Raw genomic sequence first — 27427 nt, 5'->3', positions numbered from 1 at the left:
AGCATTTGAGCCGTATATTTGACTCCTTGAACCTTGTTGGTTCACAACCTAATGAGGCGAGCTGATGCGTGAGAATCATCATCTCACGCAGCAGTTGGTGCTGCCGCTCTCACTTGAGCGAGATTTTTATGCGTTCTGGCAACTCGGCTCACAGCCGACTGCGGGACCAGCATACCCAGCCCGACCACCCCACCCATTCGTAGTTAGACAGCCCGACAGAGCACAGCTTTTCCAATTTCCAATTAGATCAAAAGTGAAAGTGAATAAAGTGCATGAGTGTTAAGAAATAAAGTTGTTCGTCGTCTGTACCAAGTCGCGTGTTACACTTTATTGCAATTCCTTTCTGCTATCGAGCTATCGTGCCAGAACGTCCCCGTTGTGCTATTTTTGTGTGCTGCTGTTCGTTGGGTTATCTCCGGCGGCGTTCTGGTGATTGTGCACTCTGGTTTTTGTGGGACGTTGGCATTGCATGTGCTGAAGATACCGGCCCGGAGTGTATTTGGACCGCCAGCTAGGGTAGTAGGACTTAAATTGAAGCCCCGAGTAAGCGGCGGAGTGGTGAAACCCGAAAAAGAACCACAACGTAGGGGATACGCGCCATCATAATTTTGGTGCCGTGACCAGGATTTCGTCCTAGTCACCACGTGCTGAGCCGTCCACTGGGCGCTGCCATATTGGACCTCAGTACATCACAGCAACGTTCGCCATCCTGCCTGCTGCTTGTAATTCAATACAAGGCTCGTTTAATCGGGCGTAAGGTAACGACCTGTCCGATAAAATTTTGCGCACATCGCAGGTGCCCTTTAGATCTGCGTTTCTGTCTTTTTTGCATGCACGAACTGCTACCGGCGACTCCCGTTCCACGACATCTACCATTCATTCCTGCATGTGACATCGCTTGTGGCCTCGAAGCGCCATCTTGCTGCCCAGTGTTGAAGACAATTGGGCCATTGTCTACCGTGGCGTCCCCAGCCGCGGGAATTCTGGATCATTCCATCAGTGTGACCGGTTGATTTGGTGCTGTAGCGTCCCCAGCTGCAGCAACGCACACTATCGGACCAAAGTGTCTCAAACGGTCATCGTACGACATCGGTGGTTCATTCAGTTCGTCAGGTTCGACGATCTGAACCGCCTGAGCTACAGCATACTTCCTGTATCGAGCGGAATTTAAATAATACAAGGCAAATTCTTGCCTTGGACAAGGTGAGTACCTTTCCAAGTGCTTTATCGTACCTTCTGTGGGTCTACTTGTGGTCTTCTGGTTGGCAGGTCTCTCCCTGGACTGATTTTGCGCGCCTTCGGATCCCTCCTACCGCTGCCGAGGACAATGGACGATCAGCAGCAGATCCAACAGCCGCTATTGCAGTCAACGAGCCAACTCACAGCACGCCGAGCGACACTTTTGGCTGCATTGGGCCGGGCAGAGGCATTTGCGACGGGATACGATGTTCAACGTGATCAAGCGCAGCTACCCCTGAGGTTGGAGTACCTTAACGGCGTCTGGAACAACCTGGAATCAGTGCAGTCGCAGCTAGAGGACAGCGAAACAACCGAAGAAGGTAGGGCATATCATGCAAATGTTCGGGCTGAGTTCGAGCCTCGACTTTTCGAAATTAAAGCCAGTCTGATTTCCAAATTACCTCCGCCTTCTGCTTTTGGCGCTCAAGTCCCTCAACCCCCTCAAGTTTCCTCCACTCTCTCTGGGATCAAATTGCCAACGATTTCTCTGCCGGAGTTCGATGGCGATTATATGCAATGGCTTGCATTCCATGATACATTTCTCGCACTCATCCACTCCAATCAGGACGTGCCGGATATACAAAAGTTCCACTATTTGCGGGCAGCTGTCAAGGGGGAGGCTGCCCAGTTGATCGAATCTATTGGGATTAGCTCCGCTAACTATGTTCTGGCTTGGGATACGTTGAAAAATCGGTATTCGAACGACTATCTTCTTAAGAAGCGGCACCTGCAGGCACTCTTCGACGTCCCCTGTATGAAGAAGGAGTCTGCTGCATCACTGCACGGGTTGGTGGACGAATTTGAACGGCATACGAAGATCCTGAACCAGCTTGGGGAACCGACCGATTCGTGGAGCACCATCCTGGAGCATCTGCTGTGCACACGTCTACACAACGACACGGTGAAGGCTTGGGAGGACCATGCGTCTACGGTGGCGAACCCAGACTACGCCTGCCTCATCGATTTTCTCCAGCGACGAACCCGAGTTTTGGAATCAATCTCCGTGAACCACCACGCACCGAATTCAGCACCTTCTGCTAGTCATTCCACTCAGCCGCCGAGGAAGAATCATCACAATTCCCAGTTTCGAGTCTCTTCTTGTGCAACTACTACCAATTCAGGGGAGAAATGCATCGCCTGTGGTCAATCGCATGCGGTGATTAGGTGCCAGAAGTTCCTCAACCTTTCGTCGAACGAGCGCCAGCAACTCGTTAAAGCAAAGCGTTTGTGCCACAACTGCATCAGAGGAAACCACTTCGCTCAAAATTGTCCATCCAGTTTTACTTGTCGGAGGTGTAACCGACGCCATCACACGCTTCTCCACCCTGAACAGTCCGAGGTTCCACGCAGGTCCGGCAGCCAAGCCACAACGCCTAGTTCAACATCAGCAGCTCCACCCTCTTTGAATGCTTCGTCTGTAGTCGAGTCGCCTACTCAATCCATGGTTGCAGCATCTGAAACTACACAAAGTGTTGAAGTCAGCACGCCTCTACAAAATCATCGTGAAAACGTTTTCCTACTTACCGTGATTGTGAAAGTCATCGACGACTACGGTGTAGAACATCTGGCTCGCGCGCTTCTGGACAGCGCGTCTCAACCAAACCTCATCACAGATCGTATGGCGAAGATTCTGAGGCTGCGACGACAGAAGGTGGATGTGACCGTCCAAGGGGCCGGCAAACTCTCAAATTCGGTACGAGACTCCGTCTTTGCCCAGATTCAGTCGAGGAAGGGGGACTTCTCGTGCGGCGTCAGCTTCCTGGTGATGGACAAATTGACGGCCAACCTCCCTTCGCAAAATGTTTCAACTGTAGGTTGGAAGATCCCGACAGACCTGTTTCTCGCCGATCCAACCTTTAATGAAAGCCAACCCATCGACATGCTACTTGGAGCAAAACATTTCTACGCGTTCTTCCCCAGCGCTGCACGTATTGAGCTAGACCAAAACCTCCCCCTCCTGGTCGACAGCGTCTTCGGCTGGATCGTCGTTGGATCTTCAAGCACGGCTTCCCCCGCTTTTTGTGCGCCTACGACTTGTGAAGCCGTCACCGTTTCGATGATTTCCCTGGAGGAGAGCATGGAGCGATTTTGGCAGACAGAAGAACTGACATCCTCGGACAACTACTCAGTTGAAGAACGGCAATGTGAAGCCCTGTACCAGTCTACAGTTTCCCGGAACTCTGAAGGCCGCTACGTTGTCCGATACCCCCGGAAACCCGAATTCAACCAGCTGCTAGGCAAATCCATGGAAAACGCTCGACGACGATTCGAATGCTTGGAGAGGAAACTGGAACGAAATCCGCAATTGAAGGAAGATTATCACCATTTCATGAGAGAGTATCTCTCCCTCGGCCACATGCGCCTGGTCGAAGCGGACGACGACGAAAACTCTCCGACCTATTACCTGCCCCACCACCCCGTAATTAAGGAGGCAAGCACGACGACGACGGTCCGTGTCGTGTTTGATGGCTCGGCAAAGACCTCCACCGGCTTCTCCCTCAACGAAGCTCTTTGCGTTGGTCCCGTGGTGCAGGACGATCTTCTCAACATTATTCTGCGTTTTCGAACCTTCCCTATCGCTCTGGTGGGCGATATTGCCAAGATGTACCGGCAGGTACTCATTCATCCCGATGATACACCACTCCAACGAATTCTGTGGCGTTTTTCCAAAGAATCTCCGGTGCAATCGTACGAACTCCTCACCGTTACGTACGGTCTGGCGCCATCGTCATTCCTAGCGACTCGGACTCTCCAGCAACTGGCGGATGATGAAGGTCAAGCATTCCCCGAGGCAGCCCCGGCATTAAAAAAAAGCTTCTACGTCGATGACTTTATTGGCGGAGCTCAAACTGTTGAAGAAGCGGTCCAGCTACGAAACGAACTCAGCGAACTACTGGAGAAGGGTGGACTCGAGCTTCGGAAGTGGACGTCCAATCGGCTTGAAGTCCTGCAAGGCCTCAGCGATGAGCAAGTTGGCACGCAATCTTCTCTTCAGTTTGCTCCGCACGAAACTATAAAAGCGCTTGGAATTAGCTGGGAACCAGGAACCGACTGTCTGCGATTCGATTCCCAAGTTCGAAATACCGATGAGCCTCCAACTAAGCGGTCGATCCTCTCCGATATTGCCAAGCTTTTCGACCCTCTCGGGCTCATTGCACCTGTCGTGGTTCGCGCTAAGATCCTGATGCAAGAACTATGGCTATTATCCTGCGACTGGGACGAACCCGTGCCAGATCCTGTGAAGTCCAAATGGGAATCATACTACCAAGACCTGTCGAAGATCTCCGAGCATCGAGTAGACCGCTACGCATTCCTTCCCAATTCGACCGTTCAACTTCATACCTTTGCAGATGCCTCCCAAGCTGCATACGGAGCCTGCACATACGCGCGATGTGAAGACGACCAAGGACGAGTGCGTATACATCTCCTAGCATCAAAATCCCGAGTAGCTCCCCTCAAGCGGCTAACAATTGCGCGATTGGAACTGTGTGCAGCCGTTGTAGCAGCTCATTTGCACGACCGCATCAAAAAGGCCATCGGTATAAACGTGTCGTCATCATATTTCTGGTCGGATTCAGCGGTTACACTACAGTGGCTTCGAGCACCCCCAAACACCTGGCCAACCTTCGTGGCCAATCGTGTTTCAGAAGTTCAGCAATATACCCACGGCTGTCAATGGAAACACGTTCGCGGAGTCGAGAACCCAGCCGATTTGGTCTCGCGCGGCATGTCTGTCGACGAATTCCTTTGGAGCGAATTGTGGAGACAAGGTCCCGGCTGGCTGGCCAACTCGCCGCAAGACTGGCCCGTGTTGATTCCCCCAGGAGTATCAGGAGAAGAGTTGGAAATCAAAACCACCGTTGCGGTCATCCAAACACCAACATCCGTTCACCCTCTATTCCTCCGCTGGTCCTCCTACAGCCGCCTACTACACGTCGTCGGATACATGCTTCGTTTCGTCACCAACATCCGTACCAAAGGCCGTACAATGCCATCGTCACCAAGTTCTCCTATCGGCGCAGCACTTACTGTTGCCGAAATTGCCAAAGCCAAAACGCTTCTCGTTCGATTAGCCCAACAAGACGGATTCGCAGAGGAAATCAAGCAGCTGAACAAAGAGAAAACTGTCGGCAAACAGTCACACATACGCCGGATGAGTCCATTTTTTGACCCAGAGGGAGTGTTGAGAGTCGGAGGTAGACTGAACTTCGCCCTACTGCCCTACCAAGCCAAACACCCTGCACTGCTGCCTACCAAACATCCGTTCACGCGCCTGGTTTTCGAACATTTTCACCGCAAGTTGCTTCACGGCGGCGGGCGCCAACTCCTAACCGCAATCCGTGAAGAGTTCTGGCCACCCCGTGGCCGCAGACTGGCTCAAACCGTTGTCAGAAACTGTTTCCGCTGCACTCGTCTAAATCCAACGCCAGCTGTACAACAAATCGGCCAACTACCATCCCAGCGGGTCATTCCAAGCCGGCCCTTCAGTGTCACCGGAGTAGATTACGCTGGTCCACTTTATCTTCGTCCCATCCACAAACGTGCTTCGCCTGCCAAAGCATATCTGTGCCTATTCGTCTGTTTTTCGACAAAAGCGGTTCACTTGGAGCTGGTCAGTGATTTGTCCACTCAAGGCTTCCTGAATGCATTACGTCGTTTCATCTCTCGACGTGGACGTCCAAATCATATTCATTCAGACAATGGCAAAAATTTCGAGGGGGCAAAGAACGAATTGACCGAGCTATTCCACAGGTTCAGCGACCAAGCACAGCAAGACAGTATAACATCCGCATGCGCCGACGAAGGTATCCTGTGGCACTTAACACCACCCAAAGCCCCACATTTTGGAGGCCTTTGGGAGGCTGCCGTCAAGGTAGCAAAGCGACATCTCTATCGGCAGCTAGGATCGACACGATTATCGTTCGAGGACATGTGCACGATTCTCACTCAAATCGAAGCCGTGATGAATTCCCGTCCGCTGCTACCGATGACCGAAGACCCAAACGATTTGGCAGCTTTGACGCCGGCACACTTCCTGATTGGATCGTCGCTACAGGCCCTGCCCGGCCCAGACCTGCACAACGTACCACCGACTAGACTGGAGCACTACCAGCAGCTGCAGCAACACGTACAACGTTTTTGGGTCCACTGGAGGAAGGACTATCTCCAAGAGCTGCAGCATGACACTCGTGGTTGGAAGCGCAACGACGAAATCATCCCCGGGAGAATGGTCATCCTAGTCGACGAGATGCAACCCACTTTGCGTTGGCCTCTTGCGCGCATTGAATCGGTGATTCGTGGAAAAGACCAACTAGCCCGAGTTGTTTTGCTGCGCACTTCCCGTGGTACTATCACTCGTCCCATCGCCAAAATATGCCTGCTTCCGAACACCGTCGTCACCACGAGCTGCGAAAATCCATCAGCATCCACTTCCAATGATCAGGAACCAGCACATTAGATGTAAACTAGGCTAAGAAGACAAAATTCCTGTTAGTTTAAGAGACAAAATGTTCAGTTCATTCACATTAGCGATAAGATCGAAGTTGTTTGTTTTTGTTTACGTTTTGTTGAACTAGTTCAAGGCGGCGGGTATGTTGGTTCACAACCTAATGAGGCGAGCTGATGCGTGAGAATCATCATCTCACGCAGCAGTTGGTGCTGCCGCTCTCACTTGAGCGAGATTTTTATGCGTTCTGGCAACTCGGCTCACAGCCGACTGCGGGACCAGCATACCCAGCCCGACCACCCCACCCATTCGTAGTTAGACAGCCCGACAGAGCACAGCTTTTCCAATTTCCAATTAGATCAAAAGTGAAAGTGAATAAAGTGCATGAGTGTTAAGAAATAAAGTTGTTCGTCGTCTGTACCAAGTCGCGTGTTACACTTTATTGCAATTCCTTTCTGCTATCGAGCTATCGTGCCAGAACGTCCCCGTTGTGCTATTTTTGTGTGCTGCTGTTCGTTGGGTTATCTCCGGCGGCGTTCTGGTGATTGTGCACTCTGGTTTTTGTGGGACGTTGGCATTGCATGTGCTGAAGATACCGGCCCGGAGTGTATTTGGACCGCCAGCTAGGGTAGTAGGACTTAAATTGAAGCCCCGAGTAAGCGGCGGAGTGGTGAAACCCGAAAAAGAACCACAACGTAGGGGATACGCGCCATCAAACCTTTTTTCAGAAGTCAACCCCTCCTTGGTCTCCTCTTCCAAAGTGTCAGAAACTGGAATCCATATTTCAGCAACAATACTGTTCAAACACCACTGTCGGCTTCCCTCGCTCTCCGATGGCCAACGTTGCACAGCAGTGGTTCACACACAACCCTCCACAGTTACATAAAATCTTTCAACACGGTACCAACATGTCAAAAAGGTCTAACTCATTCTTGCAAACAAACGCGTTTCTGTTTCCAGGCACCCAGACAAAGGTTATATTAGTGTGCCCTTGTACCTCAATCAGCCACGGGTGTCCAACTTCCCCATGCTCTAGGGGAACGTCCATAACTTACGTCACGCTTTTAGGGGGGAGGGGGGGTTTAGTAAAGTGTGACAACTCATACAAAAATTTCAGAGGTTTCATACAAAAAGTGTGACATAGGGGGGAGGGGGGGTTGAAAATGGGCAATTTTTGCGTGACGTAATTTATGGACGCTCCCTAGGGCAGCCAGGTAACTCACGGAATCTGAGAATACAACAGCTCGAGACCTATTAGCATGTCTACATGCTTGCAGCAATATCTAGGCCCCAGCTGAGAAGATACCACATCGACCGGGTAATCGGCCGCAGCGGCTTAGGGCCTCCCTAGACATTCCATAACCTACTTCCTCTTGTACTGATGAGCCATCGGTGAAAAAGTGTGTCCTATCCGCATACGAAGCTGCAACCTCTCTGAAGCTAGCCAGTGCTACTTCAGGGTTGGCACCAGCCGCGCATACTTCCCTTACACGCCAGTCGATCTTAGGGGCGTTCGAAACCCAGGCCCGTTGCCATTGGCGAGGCACAAATTTCCCAAATGAAGGAGAACGTACCTCTGGAGCCGACCAACGACCCTTTCCAGGACACGCGTAGCCTTAGTAGCCAGGTCCTCCTCTACCAGCCTTCCGCACTCCACTAGTAGAGCAGCTACTGGTAATGTGTTGAATGCGACTGAGCGGATCCTGAACATCTCATTATGCTCCACAGTGCTACCTCTGCTCCACCATTTGGATCACACACATTGCACCGAAAAAGCTTTCGACCGTCTCAATCACAGAAACATGTGGGAAGGCCTCAGGCGCAACGGTGGCCCTAAGAAAACCATCGGCCTCATCGAAGCACAGTACAGGTACATAATATTCTTCAGAGATTCTTTCAGAAATTCCACAAGGGACTTCTCCAAGAGTTTTTACTTCGTGAATTCTTCCATGGGCATCCCTGCAAGATAGTGATGCGATAGTGATTGTTTTAGAGTTTGTTCCAAGAAATGCATCAAGAATTCCTTCCACGATACCTTCAGAAATTTTACAAACATTCTTCTACGTATTTCTGCAAGTGTTCCTTCACAGAATTTTTCAGGGATTTATCCATATATTCCTTCAAGAATTCCACTAGAGATTGCTCCAATAACTCAATCTGGAATAATTCGAAGTATTTAGAAATATCTTCCAGAAACCCGTACAAGAAATTTTACCAGAGTTCCAAACATTTTTTTGGGAGTCCATCCAAAGATTCCAACAATAATTTTCCAAAAAATATTGCAGACATGGATTCCTTCATATTTTTTCTACAGAAATTATTCATGGAATCCCAGACCTCCTGGGATTTCTTCAGGAATTTCTCCAGGTTTTCCTTCAATAATTCCTCCAGGGATTCACCCGGGAATTTCATTCTGTGTTTCTTTCAGGAACAACTCTAGTCATTATTTCAAACATTGCTCCAAGGATGAGGAAGGAGTTCCTCTATTAATTCCTTCAGGAGCTCCGCCAGGAATTAATCCAGCACTTCCTCCAGGAACTGTTTAGGGATTCCCTTAAAAATGCCTCTAGGAGTTGCTTCAGGGATTCCTCCTGGGATTTCTTCAGGAACTCCTACAAGTATTCCTTCAAGAACTGCTACAGGAATTCATCAAAGAGTTCCTCCCCGAACTTTTCTAAGAATTCCTGCAGGATTTCTCAAAAGCTTGCATCGGCAATTTCTTCAGGAATTCTTCAAGGATTCCTCCAGGTATTTCCCAAGAGATTCCTCCACGAAATTCTTCAAATTTCTCCAGAATTTTGCAGGGATTTCTCTGGGAATTGCTGCAGGGACTCCCGTAAAAATTCATCCAGGGATTCCTTCAGAAATGCCTCTAGATTTTCCTCCAGAAAATCTTCCAGGGATTCTTCTAGAGATTCTTCCGTTAATCCCTACAGGCATCACTCTAGGATATCCTCCAGGGATGCCAACATGGATTCCTCCAAGAATTTCTGCAAGGCTTAATTCGGGAATTCCTTCTGTGATTCTATCTGCAACAACTTATTTTAAAAATTCCTCCAAAGATTCTCCCAGGAACTCTTCTAAGGATTCCTTCAGGAATTGATCCATGTATTCTTTAAGGAACTGCTCCAGGAAATAATTCAGTACTTTCTGCAGCCATTCCTCTTGGAATGGCTTCCGTAATTCCTTCTGGAGCTTTTTCAGGAACTCTTCTAAGGGTTCCTCCAGAATTTCTCCAAGGAATCCATCTGCTATTTCTTTAGAAGTTATCCCTGGTACTCTTCTACGAATTCCTTGAGAGATTCAATTTCTTCAGGAATTCCTCTAGATTTTTTTACAGGGATTTCCCTGGAAATTCATACGGGGATTTCTTTAAAAATTCCTCCAGGAATTCATCTAGAGATTCCTCCAGAAATTACACCAGAAATTCCTCTAGAGATTTCTCCATGACTTCCTCTGGAGATTCCTTCAGGAATTCCTACAGACATTCCTCTAGGATATTCTCCAGGAATCCATTAAAGACTTCCCACAAGATTTTTTTTTTCAGGGATTTCTCCAAAAAAAATCCTCTAGAGTTTCCTCAATGCATTCCTTCAGGACTTCTTCCAGGCATTCCTCCAAAGATTCTTCCAGTAATTGCTTCCGGGATTCATTCTAGAATTCCCCCAGGAATCCCTACATAAATATATTCAGGAAATCTTCAAGGGATTCCTCCAAGGTTTTTTTCCCCAGAGACTCCTACAGGAATTCATCCAAAGATTTCTCCATGAATAACTTCAGGGAATCCTCCAAGAATTCCACCAAGAATTCACCTAGGCATTCTTCCAGGAATTCCTCCTTAGATTCTTGCAGAGATTTCTCCAGCAATTTTTTCAGCGATTTCTCCAGGAATTCCACAAGATATACTTACAGAAATTGCTTTAGCGACTCCTCCAGAAATTCCTCAGGAGTTCTTCCAGGAGTTTCTCCTGGGATTGCTTTAGGAATTCTTACAGGGATTCCTTCAGAAATCCATGCAGGCCTTTCTTCAGGATTTCATTCAGGAATTTATCCAGGGTCTCCTCGAGGAATTACTCCAGGAGTTTCTCCAGGGAATCCTCCAGGAATTTCACTAGGAATTAATCAAGGATTTCCATTATAAATTATGTCAGCAAATCATCCAGAAATTTCTCTAGGAAATCTTTTAGGGATTCCTTCAGAAATTCTTCCAGGATTTTCTCTAGGAAAACCTTTTAGAATTATTTCAGGAATTCCTCCAAGATTTTTCTTCAGGAACTGCTGCAGGGATTCCTCTAGGAATTCCGCTTAAAACTCCTGCAGGAACTTCTTCAGGGATTTTTCGTGGGATTTCTCCAGGATTTTCCCCAAAGATTCCCCCAAGGATACCATCAGCATTTTTCCAGGAATTTCTCCTGAGATTGCTTTATGAATTGTTTCAGGGATTTCACCACGAATTTCTACAGGGATTTCTCTAGGAAATCCTTCAAAGATTCCTCCAGGAAATGCTCCAGAAGTCCTCTAAGGATTTCTCCAGCAAATCCTCTAGGGATTTCTTCAGAAATTATTCCAGGAAATTCTCCAGGAATACCTTCAGATGTTTTTCAGGGATTCCTGAAAAATCCTGAAGGAATTTCTTCACAAATTTCTTCACGGATTCCCCCAGGGATTCCTTCAGGAATTCCTTCGAGGATTTCTCCAGGAATGCCTCCAGAAATTCCGCTAGAAATTCCTCCAGGATTTTCTAAAGTTTTTTTTTCAGAAAATGAAAAATAATAGAACTCCTCTGGAGATTCCTCTAGAAACTTATCCAGTAGTTCTTTTAAGAATTCGTCCAGAGATTTCTCCAAGAATTTCATCATGGTTTCCACCAGCAATTCCCACAGGAATCCCTCTGGGAATTCCTCCAAGCAATCCTCCAGGATTTTATCCAGGAAATTCTCCTGTAACTCTTCTAGGAATTCCTCCAGGAATTACCCCAGAAATTTCTTCCGGAATTTCTCCAGGCTTTTCTCCAGGAATATCTCCTTAGATTTCATCAGGAATTGCTTCAGGAATTTCTCCAGAGATTTCTCCAAGAATTTCTTCGGGGATTTTCCCATAGGATCCTCTAGGAAATCCTTCGAAGATTCCTCCAGGAAATTCTCCAGAAGTTTCGCCAAGGATACTTCCAGAAGATCCTCTAGGGATTTCGTAAGAAATTCTTCCAGGAAGATCTCCAGGAATACCTTCAGCAATTGTTCAGGGATTCCCCCAGGTATTCCTCCAGGAATTCCTTCAGGAAACTCTCCACAAAATTCTTCAAAGCTTCCCCCAGGGTTTTCTTCAGAAAATCCTTCGAGGATTTCTCCAAGAATTCCTCCAGAAATTCCGCAAGAAATTCCTCCAGGAGTTTCTCAATGGATTTACCCCAAGAATTCCTCCAGGAATTTCTCCAGGAATTGCTCCAGAACATCCTTCAGAAATTATTTCAGCAATTTCTTCAGGAAATCCTCCAGGTATTCCTCCAGAGATTCGTCCAGGAGTTGCTTCAGGGATTTCTCTACGAATTTCTCCAGGGAGATTCCCAGAGATTCCTCCAAGGCTTCTTCCAGGAAATACTCCTGGAATTTCTCAAGGTATTTTTTTCAGAAATTTTTCCAGCAATTACTCCCAGAATTTCTCTGGAGATTGCTCCAAGAATTCATCCAAGAATTCTCTCCAGGAATTCCTGTTGGGTCTCATCCAAGAATTCTTCCACGAATTACGTCAGAAATTTGTTCAGAAGTTTCTCCAGGATTTCCTGCAGGGTTCTCTCTAGAGATTTTCCCATGAATTGCTTCAGGGATTCCCCCAGCAATTCCATCAGGGATTTCTGAAATTTCCCTAGGAATTTCTTCTGCAAATTTTCTGGGCATTCCTCCCAGAATTCATCCAGAAATTTCTCCGGAATTTCCTCCAAGTCCTCCAATTTTATTTTTATTTAGCCACAAACTTGAGACTTAAGAAGGGCAACTGATTATCTCGGAGAAACACAAGGTCCACTGCACCATTGCTCCGGTTAGCGCAGTAAGGGCGTAATACCGGAAAGGATACCCTAATTCTCCACAGGCTCCGTTTGTGATAAGGTTTTTATTAGACCCCCCCTAACCATTCATTCCTTGGCACGGTAAGCATATAGCCGCACCATGAATTAGGGGTCACCTGTTTAGTGGACTCTTACCACTGGATCAGGGGGCGGTCCGTAGTGTTATTCTTAGCCAATTGATACAACCGCTACCGACACTACACAGTTATCTAGGCTGATCGGAAAAAGAAGTTAATATTGACGGTCAACTTCTAAACGAACCCGAACAGCCCAAGATTTATCCAGGTGTTTATTTCGGGATTTATCCAGGAAGCCTTCCAGGGATTGCTCCAGGAATTCCTCAAATGATTTGTTCAGAAATTCCTCTCAGGTTTTTCCACAAAAAATCATTCAGTTCCTTCGCAAATTTCAGAAGTCCTTCAATCATCTTTTCACGGACGTACACAAGAACTTCTCCAGGATAAAATGATGTTTTTACCCTTCTTACACCCATAAGAAGAGTATAAATACCGCTCGAAAAACCGACTTTCGATCCGAGGCCCGCAGGGCCGAGTCTCATATACCAATCAACTCAGCTCGACGAACTGAGCAAATTTCTGTGTGTGTGTGTGTGTGTGTGTGTGTGTGTGTGTGTGTGTGTGTGTGTGTGTGTGTGTGTGTGTGTGTGTGTGTGTGTGTGTGTGTGTGTGTGTGTGTGTGTGTGTGTGTGTGTGTGTGTGTGTGTGTGTGTGTGTGTGTGTGTGTGTGTGTATGTGTGTGTGTGTGTGTGTGTGTGTGTGTGTGTGTGTGTGTGTGTGTGTGTGTGTGTGTGTGTGTGTGTGTGTGTGTGTGTGTGTGTATGTGTGTGTATGTGTGTATGTGTGTGTGTGCGTATGTTATAAAAAAAGTCACGCACGTTTCTCAGCCGTCTGATATCCGATTTGAATTCTCTTAAGTGCAAATGAAAGCTACAACATCCTAGTAGAACCCTATTGAATTTAATTACGATCGGACATTTGGTTACCGAGATATCTTTCGAAGAGTACTTTAAAGTAATATTGGTTAGCTTTTTGAGAGATTTTTGACATTAACATATTGATGAATATCTCAGCCAGGCATGGAAATAATCGTTCACGATTCATTCATTTTGAGCTCTCTCACAAACATTCTCGCGGAACGAAACACAATCCCAGCAATCCTGTACATAGTGTGTTACGCACTCGGGCGAATGAAGGGGAAAAAGCAAATACACGAAAATTTTGGCAGCGTTCATCGTTGTTCACGTTCACCCGTTGACTCATTCGGTACGGGACTGCAATCGCAAGGCGAATGTCTTGAAAGGATCACACGTGAATGCATTCCTTCAATCGCGGCGATTCTTTCGTTTCGTTCGTCGTACTGCTGGTGATGCTGATGGTGCTAGTTTTATCTATAACGTTTGTTGGGGGTATTAAGCAATTGCATGTTTTAACTAATTAGGAAATTAACTAGTATCGATGGTAAATATTAAAGGGTCTATAGATTTCCACGTAATTTGAAATCAGGCAATTTTACTAGTGCATGTGGATAACATCGCCAAACGTACATTATTTATTTGGGCTTATAGCAAAGGTTAGCTAATTTCTGATTTAGGAAAACAATATTATAATATAACCGGAAAAGGGCAATACATTATCAAGTTTACATACTTGACAAAGGAAAGAAAATACTACCGCTATATTGTACCGTGTTTTAATAGATCAGAGAATTATTACTCTGGTTTATTTATATTTTTAATGTTAACCAAAGATTTCACTATTTCACTAATTTTGACAGTTACATTTTGGCCAAGGAGTACAGGGCAAACAAAAATATTTGTCACTCTCAAAAAACAAATCAAAGAAAAAGCTACAATGTATTTGTCAAAAGTGGTCAAATATTTATCGTTCAGGCAAATCAGGCACAAATCGGCGAGTTTGATCCTCATCAATGTCCCGGCGGCGCGGTTGACATGCATGCATTCAAGTATGGTATGTATACCGTATGTAGAAATATTTTCTGATAGAAAGCTAGCACATCTCATCATGATACATGGTACATTAGTAGATATATTTTATAGAATCAACCGTTTCCGCGCCGCACCATCTGCACAATGTCACCGCCAAGGTCAACGCATTTTCCCCCTTTGCCCTCGCACGACCAAGGAAATATAACACGAATAGACATGTTTTACCTTCCCATCTAGCAATAAATTAAGAAAACGCACCAAACCCGCAAAATAATATTGTCATAACAATCACGCGAATGCAATCTTTCATTCACACTGAATCTAAAATTTGATTCGTGTGTGAACGTTCGCGTAAAGAATCATTGAATCACGGCCCAACCGAAGAACCACGATCGACATGATTCAATTGCTTCGGTGCCATTCTCTTTATGCAATCTTTCTTTCTGCAGTTCGTTTGTATTAATACTCGGTGGAGTTCATTGGAACGGTTTGATCCAACCGTGAGCGAACGATACAAAGCAATCAAAACAAAGAGCGCAGTTGGCAAGATGAATGTGAGTGAATGAATTTTCCCGTGCCTGATCTCAGCGATTTGAGTTCTCCTGGCAGCAAATGAAAGCTACAACATCCTAGTAGAACGCTCTGAAATTTTATTTCGATTGGACATTTGGTTACTGAGATATCTTTCGAAGAGTACTTAGGAGTTATACAACTAAACTTTTCGAGATTTTTATCAAAATGTATCTTACTGAATATCTCAGCCGTGTGTCAATCGATTTGGGTTCTCTTGGCACCAAATGAAAGCTACAACATCCTAGTAGATTGCTCAGAAACTTTATTAGGATTGGACATTTGGTTACAGAGATATCTTTCGAAGTGTACTTAGGATTTATTCAACTAAACTTTTTGACATTTTTGACCAAGTGTATCATAATAAATATCTCAACCGTCTGTCAACCGATTTCGGTTCTCCTGGCACCAAATGAAAGCTATGACATCCTAGTAGAACCCAATAAAATTTTATTAGGATTGGACATTTGGTTATCGAGATATCTTTTAAAGAGTACTTGGAAGTAATACAGGTTAACCTTTTGAGAGATTTTTGACCAAGTGTATCATAATAAATATCTCAGCCGTCTGTCAACCGATTTGGGATCTCTTAGCACCAAATGAAAGCTACAGTATCCTTGTAAAAGGCCCTGAAATTTTATTTCGATTGGACATTTTGTTACTGAGATATCTTACGAAGAGTATTTCAATAAATTCCTTTTTTTTATTATATTCGTTTGTTATCTTGCATGAGCTTTTGACCAGTCTATGGGAAATTATTGTTCAATCACTAATGCTGACCTCATATAAAGTGTATACTAGCAGGTTATTGTTTTCAATAAAATTATAAATAACAAATTACAAATAAACAGGAATTCTATGAAAACTAACAATATGTTAAATGAAAGCTTTGAATTTATGTATTGTGGGAAAAATGCAAGAACTGGACAGCCAAAATAACTAGCTAATTCCAAAACTGATTAGCATAGTAGATATATTATTTTTGTCCTTTTTACACCATAACCATGAATACCAAGTACTTCGGAGCTAATTTATTCGACTGATTAAGAGATATTAGACAAAGTGTATCTCGCTGATTTTCTTATCCATTTGTTAATCGATTCAAGATCTTTTAGAAATGAAATCAATATCATCACTTATATATTTGAGAGATGTGCTCAAATGGTTTTTATATTAGACAATATAATTTTATCGGAGATTAATGTTACAACGAGAATACAAGTTTGATCCAAAAAGCTGTTAACATGATGTTAAAACACAGCTCATTTGGGAAGAGTCAAACATCGTATTGCACCCTGTATTTCACTAAAAAGTTGGTCGATTGATTACCACCGATGAATGACCAATCGATCAACTTTTCAGTTCCGAACCAGGTTTTCGGATGATGTTTTAAAGTTGTGCTCCTGAGAATTCTTGGGTTATTTCAATTTGAAGCGATTGAAGACGACTATGTCATGCTCCAGAGAATAGGGTCGCGATGATTCACGAAGAAATAACTCCACTACGAGCTCCGCACGTTATTTTGTAAACGTGTTTCAGTCGCACTCTTTTCACTTTGGGCATCGCCGGCGGCTGACCCAGACACTGATGTAAACACGGTTTCGATATACATTGTTATTATGTGTGTACACACTTATTTTTTTGCTATGGGTGATCACACAAACCAATGATTTGTGAAACTAATCAAGAACATGAACAATAACCATATTTGTTATATTTTGGGTAATAAAATATATGTGTGAGAAGGTCGATTGAATCGATGTGTAATTTCACATAAAATAAATATTTGCAGTTTTTGCAGTGTAAGTGTGAGTTTAATCGATTTACTTAAATTTGAGTCCGTATGGGTTCATCGCAATTCTTCATTACACCAACAAAGCTAGCCATGAAAATGTTTGACACTTCCCAGTTTATTTTGACAGACTACACACATGCACGAAAAATACTGATCATAGATTCTACTTTATCGATTGTGTTGTCGTCCTTCATGCTCATGTTACATCTGTCAAAATGACCTGAGAGTTGTCAGTCATTTTGGGGTTAGGTACGTTGGTGTATAAAGAATGAGAAACAGTGTGACCAAGATGCCAGACCCACGCGGGATGGGTGACGTAGTATTGTGGAAAGTCTTATTGATGTGAACATGTTGTACTGAATAAATGAAATGAACTCACCACACTACTGAATAATCTCTTGGCGGATCGACTGAAATCTATTTGCGCCAACAGCGTACAGTCCGTTGCAGAAATACGAAAATTGTCATGTACCAACAACAAAACAACCAGACAGTTACAGTTAGACGAAACATAAGACCAAAAACGAACAATTAGATACCCCTGACGATGACACAAAACCCCAGTGTCGAAACGTCGGACAAACAATAAACTTCGTTTTCCGTTTTAAATACTGCGTAGCCGTTTAATTTCTGCACTACTGAATAATCCGTTATAAAAAAAAATCTGCTATCTACAGCTGTATTTTTTATGATTTTCCAAAAATGGTATTTTTTTTGGAAAAATGTTCTATGAGTTCACCCAAGTATTATGCCTCTCAAGAAAAATCAGAATATGGCGGTTATCTGCCTCTGGCTTCTGATATTAGCGCGACAGTCACTAATCATAACAGCGTCACCAGATTTAAAAGTATATAATTCCATTATATGGGGTTTGACAGCAAGAACACTCATTCCACTGAGCCACTCTTGCCGTTCGTCACAAATACATTCAAAAACATCTGTCACTTCGCGAAACCCACGTGCTTTTGTTTTTGGCGGGAACGTTTTTTCTTATGTTTTGCCTTGCGACTGTCATGCGGCGGTATGCCTTGCGAGCGTACGACCGCCGCAGGACTCTAATAAAAGATAAGCGCGACAATAACCAGTAAGCATTTAAAATAGCATTCCTTCAGCATTATAGTAGCCTTTACGACAAGGCGTTTAATGCTAATTAGCCGTATATGCGCCCATAGTGCTACCTCACAGCAGGTTTTGGCAAAATAACGGGCTGTCTTAGTGGCTGTCGTGACGAAATAAAAATTATCTCTTCGCTCACACCGGGGAGACGGCGAGGTTCAAAAACAACATTTTTCCTGTGACCGGCACTCAAACGACAAAAAATCACCACGTTTGCTTATGGGCGAGTCGCATTCATGCGGCCGGTGTTGAAATGAAGCATCCATCAGCGCAGAGCGTGTGTTGATGATGGTGCAGTCATTACCTCCACAATGTTGTTGAATTTTTCTGCGTTCACTTTCAAGTATCTCACAGCGGAGCTGAAAATGAATGTAAAAAGCATTCAGTTCATCAGAAATTCATTCAATTGAATGAGATTTTTTCAACCCTGCTTTTAAATATCTGTGGAATATGATTCTTTCTTCCCTCTTTCAAACAATCCTATGATCCACCAAAGCATCCACCTATCCGGCACACATTTTCCGACGAAATGAGAAATAATTGGTGATTTTTTGGTAAACAAGTTCCCAATCCAATTCAGCTCCAGTAATGTTTTCTTCGGTGCTTTTGGATGAGTACGGAATAATGAAGAAACAAATAAGATGCACAAATTTGTAAACAGAAGCATAGGCTCTGTAAGAGAGAGACAATATGTGTTGCCAAATGCGTAACATATCTCCCAACCTTTTTGCTCCTAGCATTTAAAGACCAGTTGAAAAGCATTCTGTATGCTCCCAAGTAAAACCACTTCAAGCAGTTGAAATGCTAATTAACAGCCAAAAGCTTTTGAGCAGCACAGCTTATGCTAATTCAAGACAGCTATGCATTCGAACTGCTTATGTAGGGCAGCAAGCAGTTTAAATGCGTAATACGGGCTGATACACGGCTTATTTAAATGCTTAGTGGTTACTTGGGCATATTTTTCTTCGATATCGACTCATGGTTGTTTGGCTGTATTTCAAATCTGCATTTTTGCGAGTGAGATGAAATGTATCAGGATTGATGGGACTAACAATAAATGAAAATGTCGAGATAGGGAGACATTTCAAAATGTAAATTATCGAGATACAAAGATTCAACTGTATACATATGACGATTGTTGAAGTCTCAGTTGGAAACCCCTCCTTCCAGAGGATGCTGTATGTGCCGCAGCATTGTTGAACTACTGCGGACGAACGGACGGCCAGCACGACGGGACTAATATTCAAATGGAGTTCCTCTCTTCGACGACGACAACGACGACCCCAATGCGGAGATGACCGGGGTCGGGTGTGGGCTCGGAAGCACCAAGCATGGCGACCTTTTTCCATGCTCTCACCTGGATGAAACAAAGCGAGACAAGCTATTCACCATCGCTGACTGGGTAGCGGCGAATGGTCGACCCCGGTCGTATTGTCCCTATTATCTGGTACACACACGTGTCGACTCATCCCCCGCAAACTTAGCGTGGATCTCCTCTCCAGCAACAACGCGCGGCGGATCCGAAAGTTCAAACGGAACGAATAAAACATTTGCTCTTACATATGTTCCACGCATAATTTATTCATGTTCATACGAAAGGTAGATGGTAACTGGTCTGATGGTACGCAATGCTCTCGTATCGGTACGGCTGAATGCGTGGCATCACGCCATTTCTGCTTGTACAGAAGTGGAGAACGGAGACCAGAACACATTCTGCACTGTAATTGCGATGTAATGTGGGGTCTGCTACATCCTACTATGTACCTACTATCAGCATTTTCGATTATGTTATTTACACCCGGTTGTCCCACGGACCGACCGACCAACCGGCGCGGCCACGCGTCTGCTGTAAAACCGTTGGAAATGGTTTGTTTATCGACCGGTTAGCGGCTGACATCTTGAAGGAACATTGTATGGATGTGGAGCGAGCCTTCAATTTCCCATGGAGTTTTATATTGGATTACTGTACGGAAATAATATGAAACTTCCTCTTGGGGAGTGTTTTTCTTCTTCTGGCATTACGTTCCAACTGGAACAGAGCCTGTTTCTCAGTTTAGTATACTTTGAGTATTTTCACAATAACAATCTGAATAGTGAATACCGCCTACAAAGTGGTATCTCAAATTCCCAAATGTTCCAGCATCTATCATCTAGAGCGAAAGAGGTCGTGAAAGGTCATCAAGAAACCCAAGATAGTGGCCCAAAATTCAGACTTCGAGGTATAAATAATGAATATAACCAATAATATTGTACATATCTGCTTTACCACACTACTTGTTACAATCAACGAACCAATAAAAAAACATCAACCAGGTTCTACCGAGATTTGAACTCGGATCGTTGGATTCAGAGTCCAAAGTGCTAACCATTACACCATAGAACCGCTTGCTCTCGGTAGTCACGCACCCACACACAAGAAGTAATCCATTATTGTTTAAATATTATCTAATCGTTATCTGACAATTTGTCCGTCGTCGGTGTCAGTTATCAGTTACTGTCTATGTTATAAGTTGAAGCTACAAATCAATTTGGGCTGAACGCTTGTGTCAGCTTCCAACCACTCCACATCTTATCATCAAAGCTCCCGACAACCGACCGGCATCGCGCATCGGTCAGTGTTATCTCGTACGACGGGTCGAATCAATTTACAGCCTCATTAATCTTTCGTCGTCGTCGTCGTGGAAACCATAAACAATCACTGGCGCACAGTAATGTTTGATGAGTTTACCCGCGCAGAGAGATTAAAATTAGCAAAAATCGAAATAAAAAGCGATAATACCTACCATTTTGATTGATGCCCCAATGAATATTTCTAAAAATAACGCATTTTGGGTGCAGTCGGTGGGGGAAGGTAATACGGGTAGTATTACAGTAATTTTTTTTGTATGGACGAAAGTCTACTTTGGGTTCTTATATGACCAAAATTTGGTCTTCGTTGTTTATGCCTTTTAACAGATTACACAGCGAAACAAAAATTAACTTTTGGTCTGTCTCAAGAGCAAACTTATGTGTCTCCGAAGGATTTTGGGCTGCTGAATCCGAATCCGGGCTCAGATTTGCTCCAACACGTCACAATTTTGAGCTATACCACAATTTATAGGACAAAATATGCGATTTTGGGCTTTTTTGACTGCAAGCCATTAAGCATGGAAATATTTTTTTAAGCAATCAAAAGGTTAATTGGTCAATTAACATCTAAATTAACGACTTATGCAAAAAAAATCATTTTACCAAATCGAATATGATAGTTATGAGCGATTTATGTTAGGTACGATATTTCCCATACAAGTCACCCTCTAAAAGTTGCATGCAAGTTTTCATACTAACATAAAATGCTTAAATCTATCAAATTTGATTAGGTAAAACGAAATATTTCGCATGAGTCGTTAATTTAGATGTTAATTGACCAATTAACCTTTTGATTGCTTAAAAAAATATTTCCATGCTTAATGGCTTGCAGTCAAAAATGGCCAAAATTGCATATTTTGCCCTATACATTGAGGTATAGCTCAAAATTGTGACGTGTTGGAGCAAATCTGAGCCCGGATTCGGATTCAGCGGCCCAAAATCCTTCGGAGACACATAAATTTGCTCTTGAGACAAAAAAATGTTGCGCTGTGTTATTATAGGGTCTCAACTAGGGTGATTATGGCTTACATTAAAAAAAAAACGAAAATTTCGAAAAATGTCAAGTCTTATCTTCTGAATAAGTTGTTTTGAACTCCCTGAAGCTAAGCTAAAAAGCTGAGTAAAATCGATTAAAACTAAGGAGGCGCCAACAAGCTTGAAGCACAGACAAACAGACGTAACACTCTTCAAAACAGTTGCAATTAACATGCATTTACCGATCAATTCAAATTTCATTTGATTCCCGCGATCCTTCCACCAGGGGCGCTAATGTTCGATCGCTTTGACGTTTTCCAGTGTAAACGTTGCTGAATGATGCAAACGAAAATTACAGATGATTTGTATAGCAGTGTGCGTGTTAGACAAACGTCAAATCTAAATCCATCATGGCAGACAGTGCCACGCGTGGTTCTGCCAACAGGTGGCAGTGCAAACTTTGTTCCGAGCACTTTTAGAACTAGCAACGACGCATATTTTTTTCCTTAGAGCTCAATATTTTATTTCTCTTAGTTTGAAAGATATTGGCGTTTCTCTTCGAAAAATCCGTTTTTTTTTTTCAAAAAGTTTTATCTCAAAAAGAAGCAAATGGATTTTCAATCTCTTGATTGCATTGGAAAGATGGTACGCTGTTCTATTCATGGTGAAAAAACTACGGGTACCTTTTTTGTTTGAAGCTTTTTATTGAATTTTAAAAATACGATTGTTTTCATGGAAAAGCAGTTGTAACTCTAAAAATTGATGAGATACAAACTTGGTGTCTTCAACAAAGAGTTTTTGGATGCTCTAAAAGTGTCGACATTTATATTAAAATGAAATGGATGGCCACCCGGATAAAAAAATACAATAGAAAAACATAGGATTCTAATGTAACAGTACCATTGAAAACCATGCTCTCACAATAGAATTCAATGTTAAAATTACAATAGAAAACCAATAGAATCAAATGTTTCTAACAATAGAATCAAATGTGAATGAGCATTTCACATTGAATTATATCCCGAGCAGAAGAGAATAACAACAGCATAACAAAATGCGTTATTTTGGCAAAATAACTGCATAATGGAATTAGTTATTTTTATGTTATTAACATAACATATTGAGTTATAAACTTGTCTGTCATAAGCGGCAAAATAACAAGTTACATAACAAAAAATTGTTCCTGGAAAATCAATTTAATAACATGTTTTGTTTGTGTCAATAACAACTTAATAACAGTGAATTTTGAAATATTTCAATAACAAATGTTGATTTTATAGAGTTATTGATAACATCCCGAAAGCAAAATAAGTTATGATATCAAACAATCGCACATGCTGTTGAATAGGATGCTAAAGTGGAGGCGATATGTGTACACTTTACCCGTGGTTAAATGAAAGCATGTACGCATATGGCCTCCACATTAGCATCCTTTTCTACATCATATATGACTTCGTGATGGCTGAGAATGATATACATATTTAGACCAGCATGTGAGAATGGCGGAACAATCATTGCGAACTTCAGTTTCTCTCTTCCCTCATAGGCGTATTTTCAACTATTCGTGTAATCTTTTACCACATATAGGTAGTTCCGACTTCATCCTCTGGAACGACAGGGAAAACATTTGAAAATATAAAATACAGGGGATGGCCAAAATGTTTGGGATAGGCAACTTTTTTTTCTCCCACAAAAAAAATCAACATGCTGTAACTTTTCATGGAGTGCATCATGAAATCATCAAATCTCAAATTTTGACTGTTATTCAACCTATTATATGTGCTTCATTGGTAGAAAATTGGGCTCGATTGATTAATTTTTCGCGAAGTTAGAACCGATCGGGTAAAACACTATTTTTTAAACTACTAATTTTTGAACTGTCATATCTCGGAAACCAGTGAACCGAATTGAATGATTTTTTAACGTTTATCAACAGTATATTGATACTTAATACGACGTTATAAAATGTAATATTTTCTCACCGCGAATTAAGTTATACCGGGTTGAAATGTTTACCCATATAGAGGAAAATAAGTCAAATTTACAATACCACACAAAAATTATTTAATATGTTCTTCCTTCAATCTAAATAGGCTCTAATATATCTGATAAGAGATAACTTGAGAACAGAAGTGGGAAATCTTTGGATATCAACACTAAAATTTATTGACATTGATGTGGAAAAATTATTTTTTTTCGAGAAAAATCCAAAAAGTCTCAATCCATGATAACTTTTTTCAACGTTTAAAAAGTACCTATGTTTTAATAGTTTGTGAAGCATTAACATATTGTTAGTGTACGTTAAAAATTTCATTCAATTCGGTTCACTGGTTTCCGAGATATGACAGCTCAAAAATGAGTTGTCTAAAAAAAATAGTGTTTTACCCGAACGGTTCTAACTTTGCGAAATATTAATCAATCGAGCCCAAATTTGTACCAATGATGCACATATAATAGGATGACAGTCAAAATTTGAGATTTTTTGATGCACTCTATGAAAAGTTACAGCATGTTGATTTTTTTTTTGTGGGAGAAAAAAAGTTGCCTATCCCAAACATTTTGGCCATCCCATGTATTTCTGAAAAATCCCATTCAAAACCATCTACAATTTTGGATTCAGCTGTCTGTATTAGCTTCGTTCAAACAAGTTTACTCAATAAGGATGACATTTTTAACATTGAAATTCTCATGTCAAAGGCGGAATCTGGAGCGTCCCTTTCAAACCCCACCTTCAATATCGTCTGCTATGTTCTCGTTTTGATGTATGTAGGGTGCTGCGCCACTTGGGCAGGGGCTGATATTTTGGGAACTTTTCAGCTACAACTCAGTCAATTTCAAACCTCGCGGCGCCCAGCAGGGACTTAGTTTTGTACACATTACAACACCTCCATGTCACGTAATACACCACCCCTCTTATTAAATGTGATGCCGTAAGCATAACTCGCGAAATACTGTAAATAACGTTGTTGAATGACGTAGGATTTATTTCAAAACTTGTTTTAGTTTTGATAGCAATAGCATAAAGTATTTGTACACTCTCAATAATACAATAATAATCAAACTTGTTCCACAACAAAATGTAATATTGAAATGTTATTTAATGGCTGTATACCAATAGCTTGGTCATAACAAAATAAGATTGTCCAACAAACCATGTTATGGGCGGATTTCGCGCCAACTCGAACAAATGTTGACAGCACCCTCTCAGATTACAACGAAACTTTCTTGGTGTGTAGACCTTGCCCAGATAAGCCACTTTGCATACTCATTTTTCTAATTTTTTTTCTCGACTGACTTTTGAAAAGGGCTAAACTGTTTTTATGGATTTTTTAAAAATGTTTTTAATCAAAAAATGACTACTCCTACAAAAAAGTGTTGTATGGGTGATTATCACAAAATAAGTCAAATTTTAAGAAAAAAAATACTGAAAAAAATCCAAAATGAGCCCTACACTGAAAAAAATCATTTCTAAAAATTCAAAGTTGATTTAAAAAAAAAACACCATTTTTGATTTTGATGAAATTTTGTCTCAAGACAGGTAATGTTCCCTACCAACCGTCCATACATCACAAGATGGGCACTTTTAAGGAAAAAAAGTTTTTCTAACAAAAACTTTTTCTTGTTCGAATGATTTTTTTTCAGTGTATTTTGTTATCAACAATAAAACCAGTGAAGGCCATAACAGTCCCAGAATCCAATGAAACTCAATTTTCTAGGAGATTTTGTGTTATTTATTCAATCATTTGGAAGGGTTTTCCTATACATAAAAAACTTCAAAATATTACAAATTTATTTTCTTAGGAAATGTAATGTTTGATCGCAATATGTATTGAAGTGCACTGTTAAATATACAATTATTTATAATTATGAATTTTTCAAATATATATATATGTGTCTTAGAGCCAATTTCAAACATGTTCTTTTCTATTTTTTTCCGATCATACTAAATATTTTTGGTTCATCTTCTGAATTAGAATACCTGTTTGCCTTTACTTTGTCGCCAGGAATAGGCAAAAAACTATGGAATTTCTGAGTGCCTGGTATTGTTTTGGCGTTATTATATATTTCTTCGAGATCTTCTGACATTTTAATGTACTGTTCAGTGGATACGTAACAGAAATTTAATTTAGTTATATTTTTATCTGTCTGTACAACTGCCCAGTTATATAACTCTCGTGGAGTTGTTATGGTATTTCCATAATCTCGAACAAGACTTGTTCTCTTTGCCATTCGCTTGAGAGTGCCACCAATAGCATCACATGGACCTTTACCGTGGGACGTTGCAAAAAAATGCCATTCTGCTCTTAATACATGCTTTGACTGGAATCTACATAGACTAGCAAAGTTCTTCTTATTTATGTATTGTGATGCTGCCCCATCAGACATAAAATAAATTTTAGAAAAGTTCGTTAATTGTTTCATAAAATCTATCATTTTTTAGATGAACAACTGGACCGCAACTGTATCGTGAGCCATTACTTCCGATATGATAATGAAGCTAACATTTACAAGTTTATTATCTTTCATATAGTAAATTTCAAATGGGTGTATTGTTGCTTGCGAGTTGTTCCAATGATATCCTTGAGCAGCGTTTTGAATTATGAATGAATAGTTTTCAGAGAAATCACAAATCGCAAGAATTTCATCATCCTTTAATGTATCTTTTTTATTTCTGAGAAATGATGATTGTTGTTTATGAATAAAGTCGTGTGTTATAAGTTTGTCAATTTTATCAACAAGATACGGAACAAATTCACCAACAGGTTTAATAATCGTTTCTAAATTACAGCGATCAGTATTCAACCACTGCTGAAATATAATCTCTTCTTTGTCATTTGATTCTAATATCAATGTAAGTTCCTCTTCAATGTGTTCATTACAAGCACACTTTTCACAAGCACGGAAAAAGCAATTATCTGTTCTGGTGGAAATATCGCAAAGCATTTTTTGTATTATTTCATCTTGTGACACAATTCTTATACTGTTGAACATTAAATTTACATTTTCATGAATAGTACATATGCATACATTATGTATACCAGTAGAATCAAGTAAAATACAATGCTTTGGTCGCAACTGTGTAAATACTGTGAAACCAATATTCACAGTTTTGTACATATCTACAAAAATCATATAAGCCTCTTTGAGCGACATCATCAAAAGTCGTTTTTGAACTTGTTGTTTTTTTCCATTTCGAACCTCAGAAACAAAATCATTTGTTCCTGGCATTGGCCTGCTGATATCATTATCATCAAAAAATTCTCTTACTATTTGTTTTGTATCGTCATCAATACCATGCCCCCTTCTTTTTTCGGTGGTACAAAGAATACCCTGTTCATAAACAAGATCCTTCACCTGCCTCGCCATATACATTGGTGCGTTAAACTCTCTTGTGATTTTATTTACCGACCAAGACTTAGGAAATACATATAGTATTTTAATCTGTTCGCTTCTGTCAGTTGTAGGGTGATTGAACTTGTCCTTTAACTGCATAATTATCTCGTCATACGCGTCCACTTTGCCAACATCCGTTGAATCTATCCGAAGATATTTTTTCGAACTGCTTTCGTAATCTGCAATGATTTGTTTATGCGATATTCCATACTTCTCATGTTTCTAGATGAGATT

General features: G+C 42.0%; 2 protein-coding genes and 1 non-coding gene across 3 annotated transcripts in view; 2 read left to right on the top strand and 1 right to left on the bottom strand.

The window, feature by feature from the left end:
- LOC109400406 (polypyrimidine tract-binding protein 2) overlaps positions 1–27427 on the top strand; it is a 1522650-nt gene that overhangs the window by 608367 nt on the left and 886856 nt on the right. The gene's annotated exons all lie outside the window — the stretch shown is intronic.
- LOC134291500 (uncharacterized) lies at positions 1328–6697 on the top strand. The gene has a single exon (XM_062859298.1). It carries the CDS (start codon positions 1328–1330, stop codon positions 6695–6697), a length of 5370 nt encoding a protein of 1789 aa, XP_062715282.1.
- Positions 20508–20579, bottom strand: Trnaq-cug (transfer RNA glutamine (anticodon CUG)). Its single transcript has one exon. It is a non-coding gene; the product is annotated as a tRNA-Gln (tRNA).

The sequence above is a fragment of the Aedes albopictus genome, chromosome 1 (genome assembly GCF_035046485.1).
Source record: "Aedes albopictus strain Foshan chromosome 1, AalbF5, whole genome shotgun sequence".
NCBI classification, from domain to species: Eukaryota; Metazoa; Arthropoda; class Insecta; order Diptera; family Culicidae; genus Aedes; species Aedes albopictus.
The sequence above is the reverse complement of the archived record's forward strand: the minus strand, read 5'-3'. Positions and strand labels throughout refer to the sequence as shown.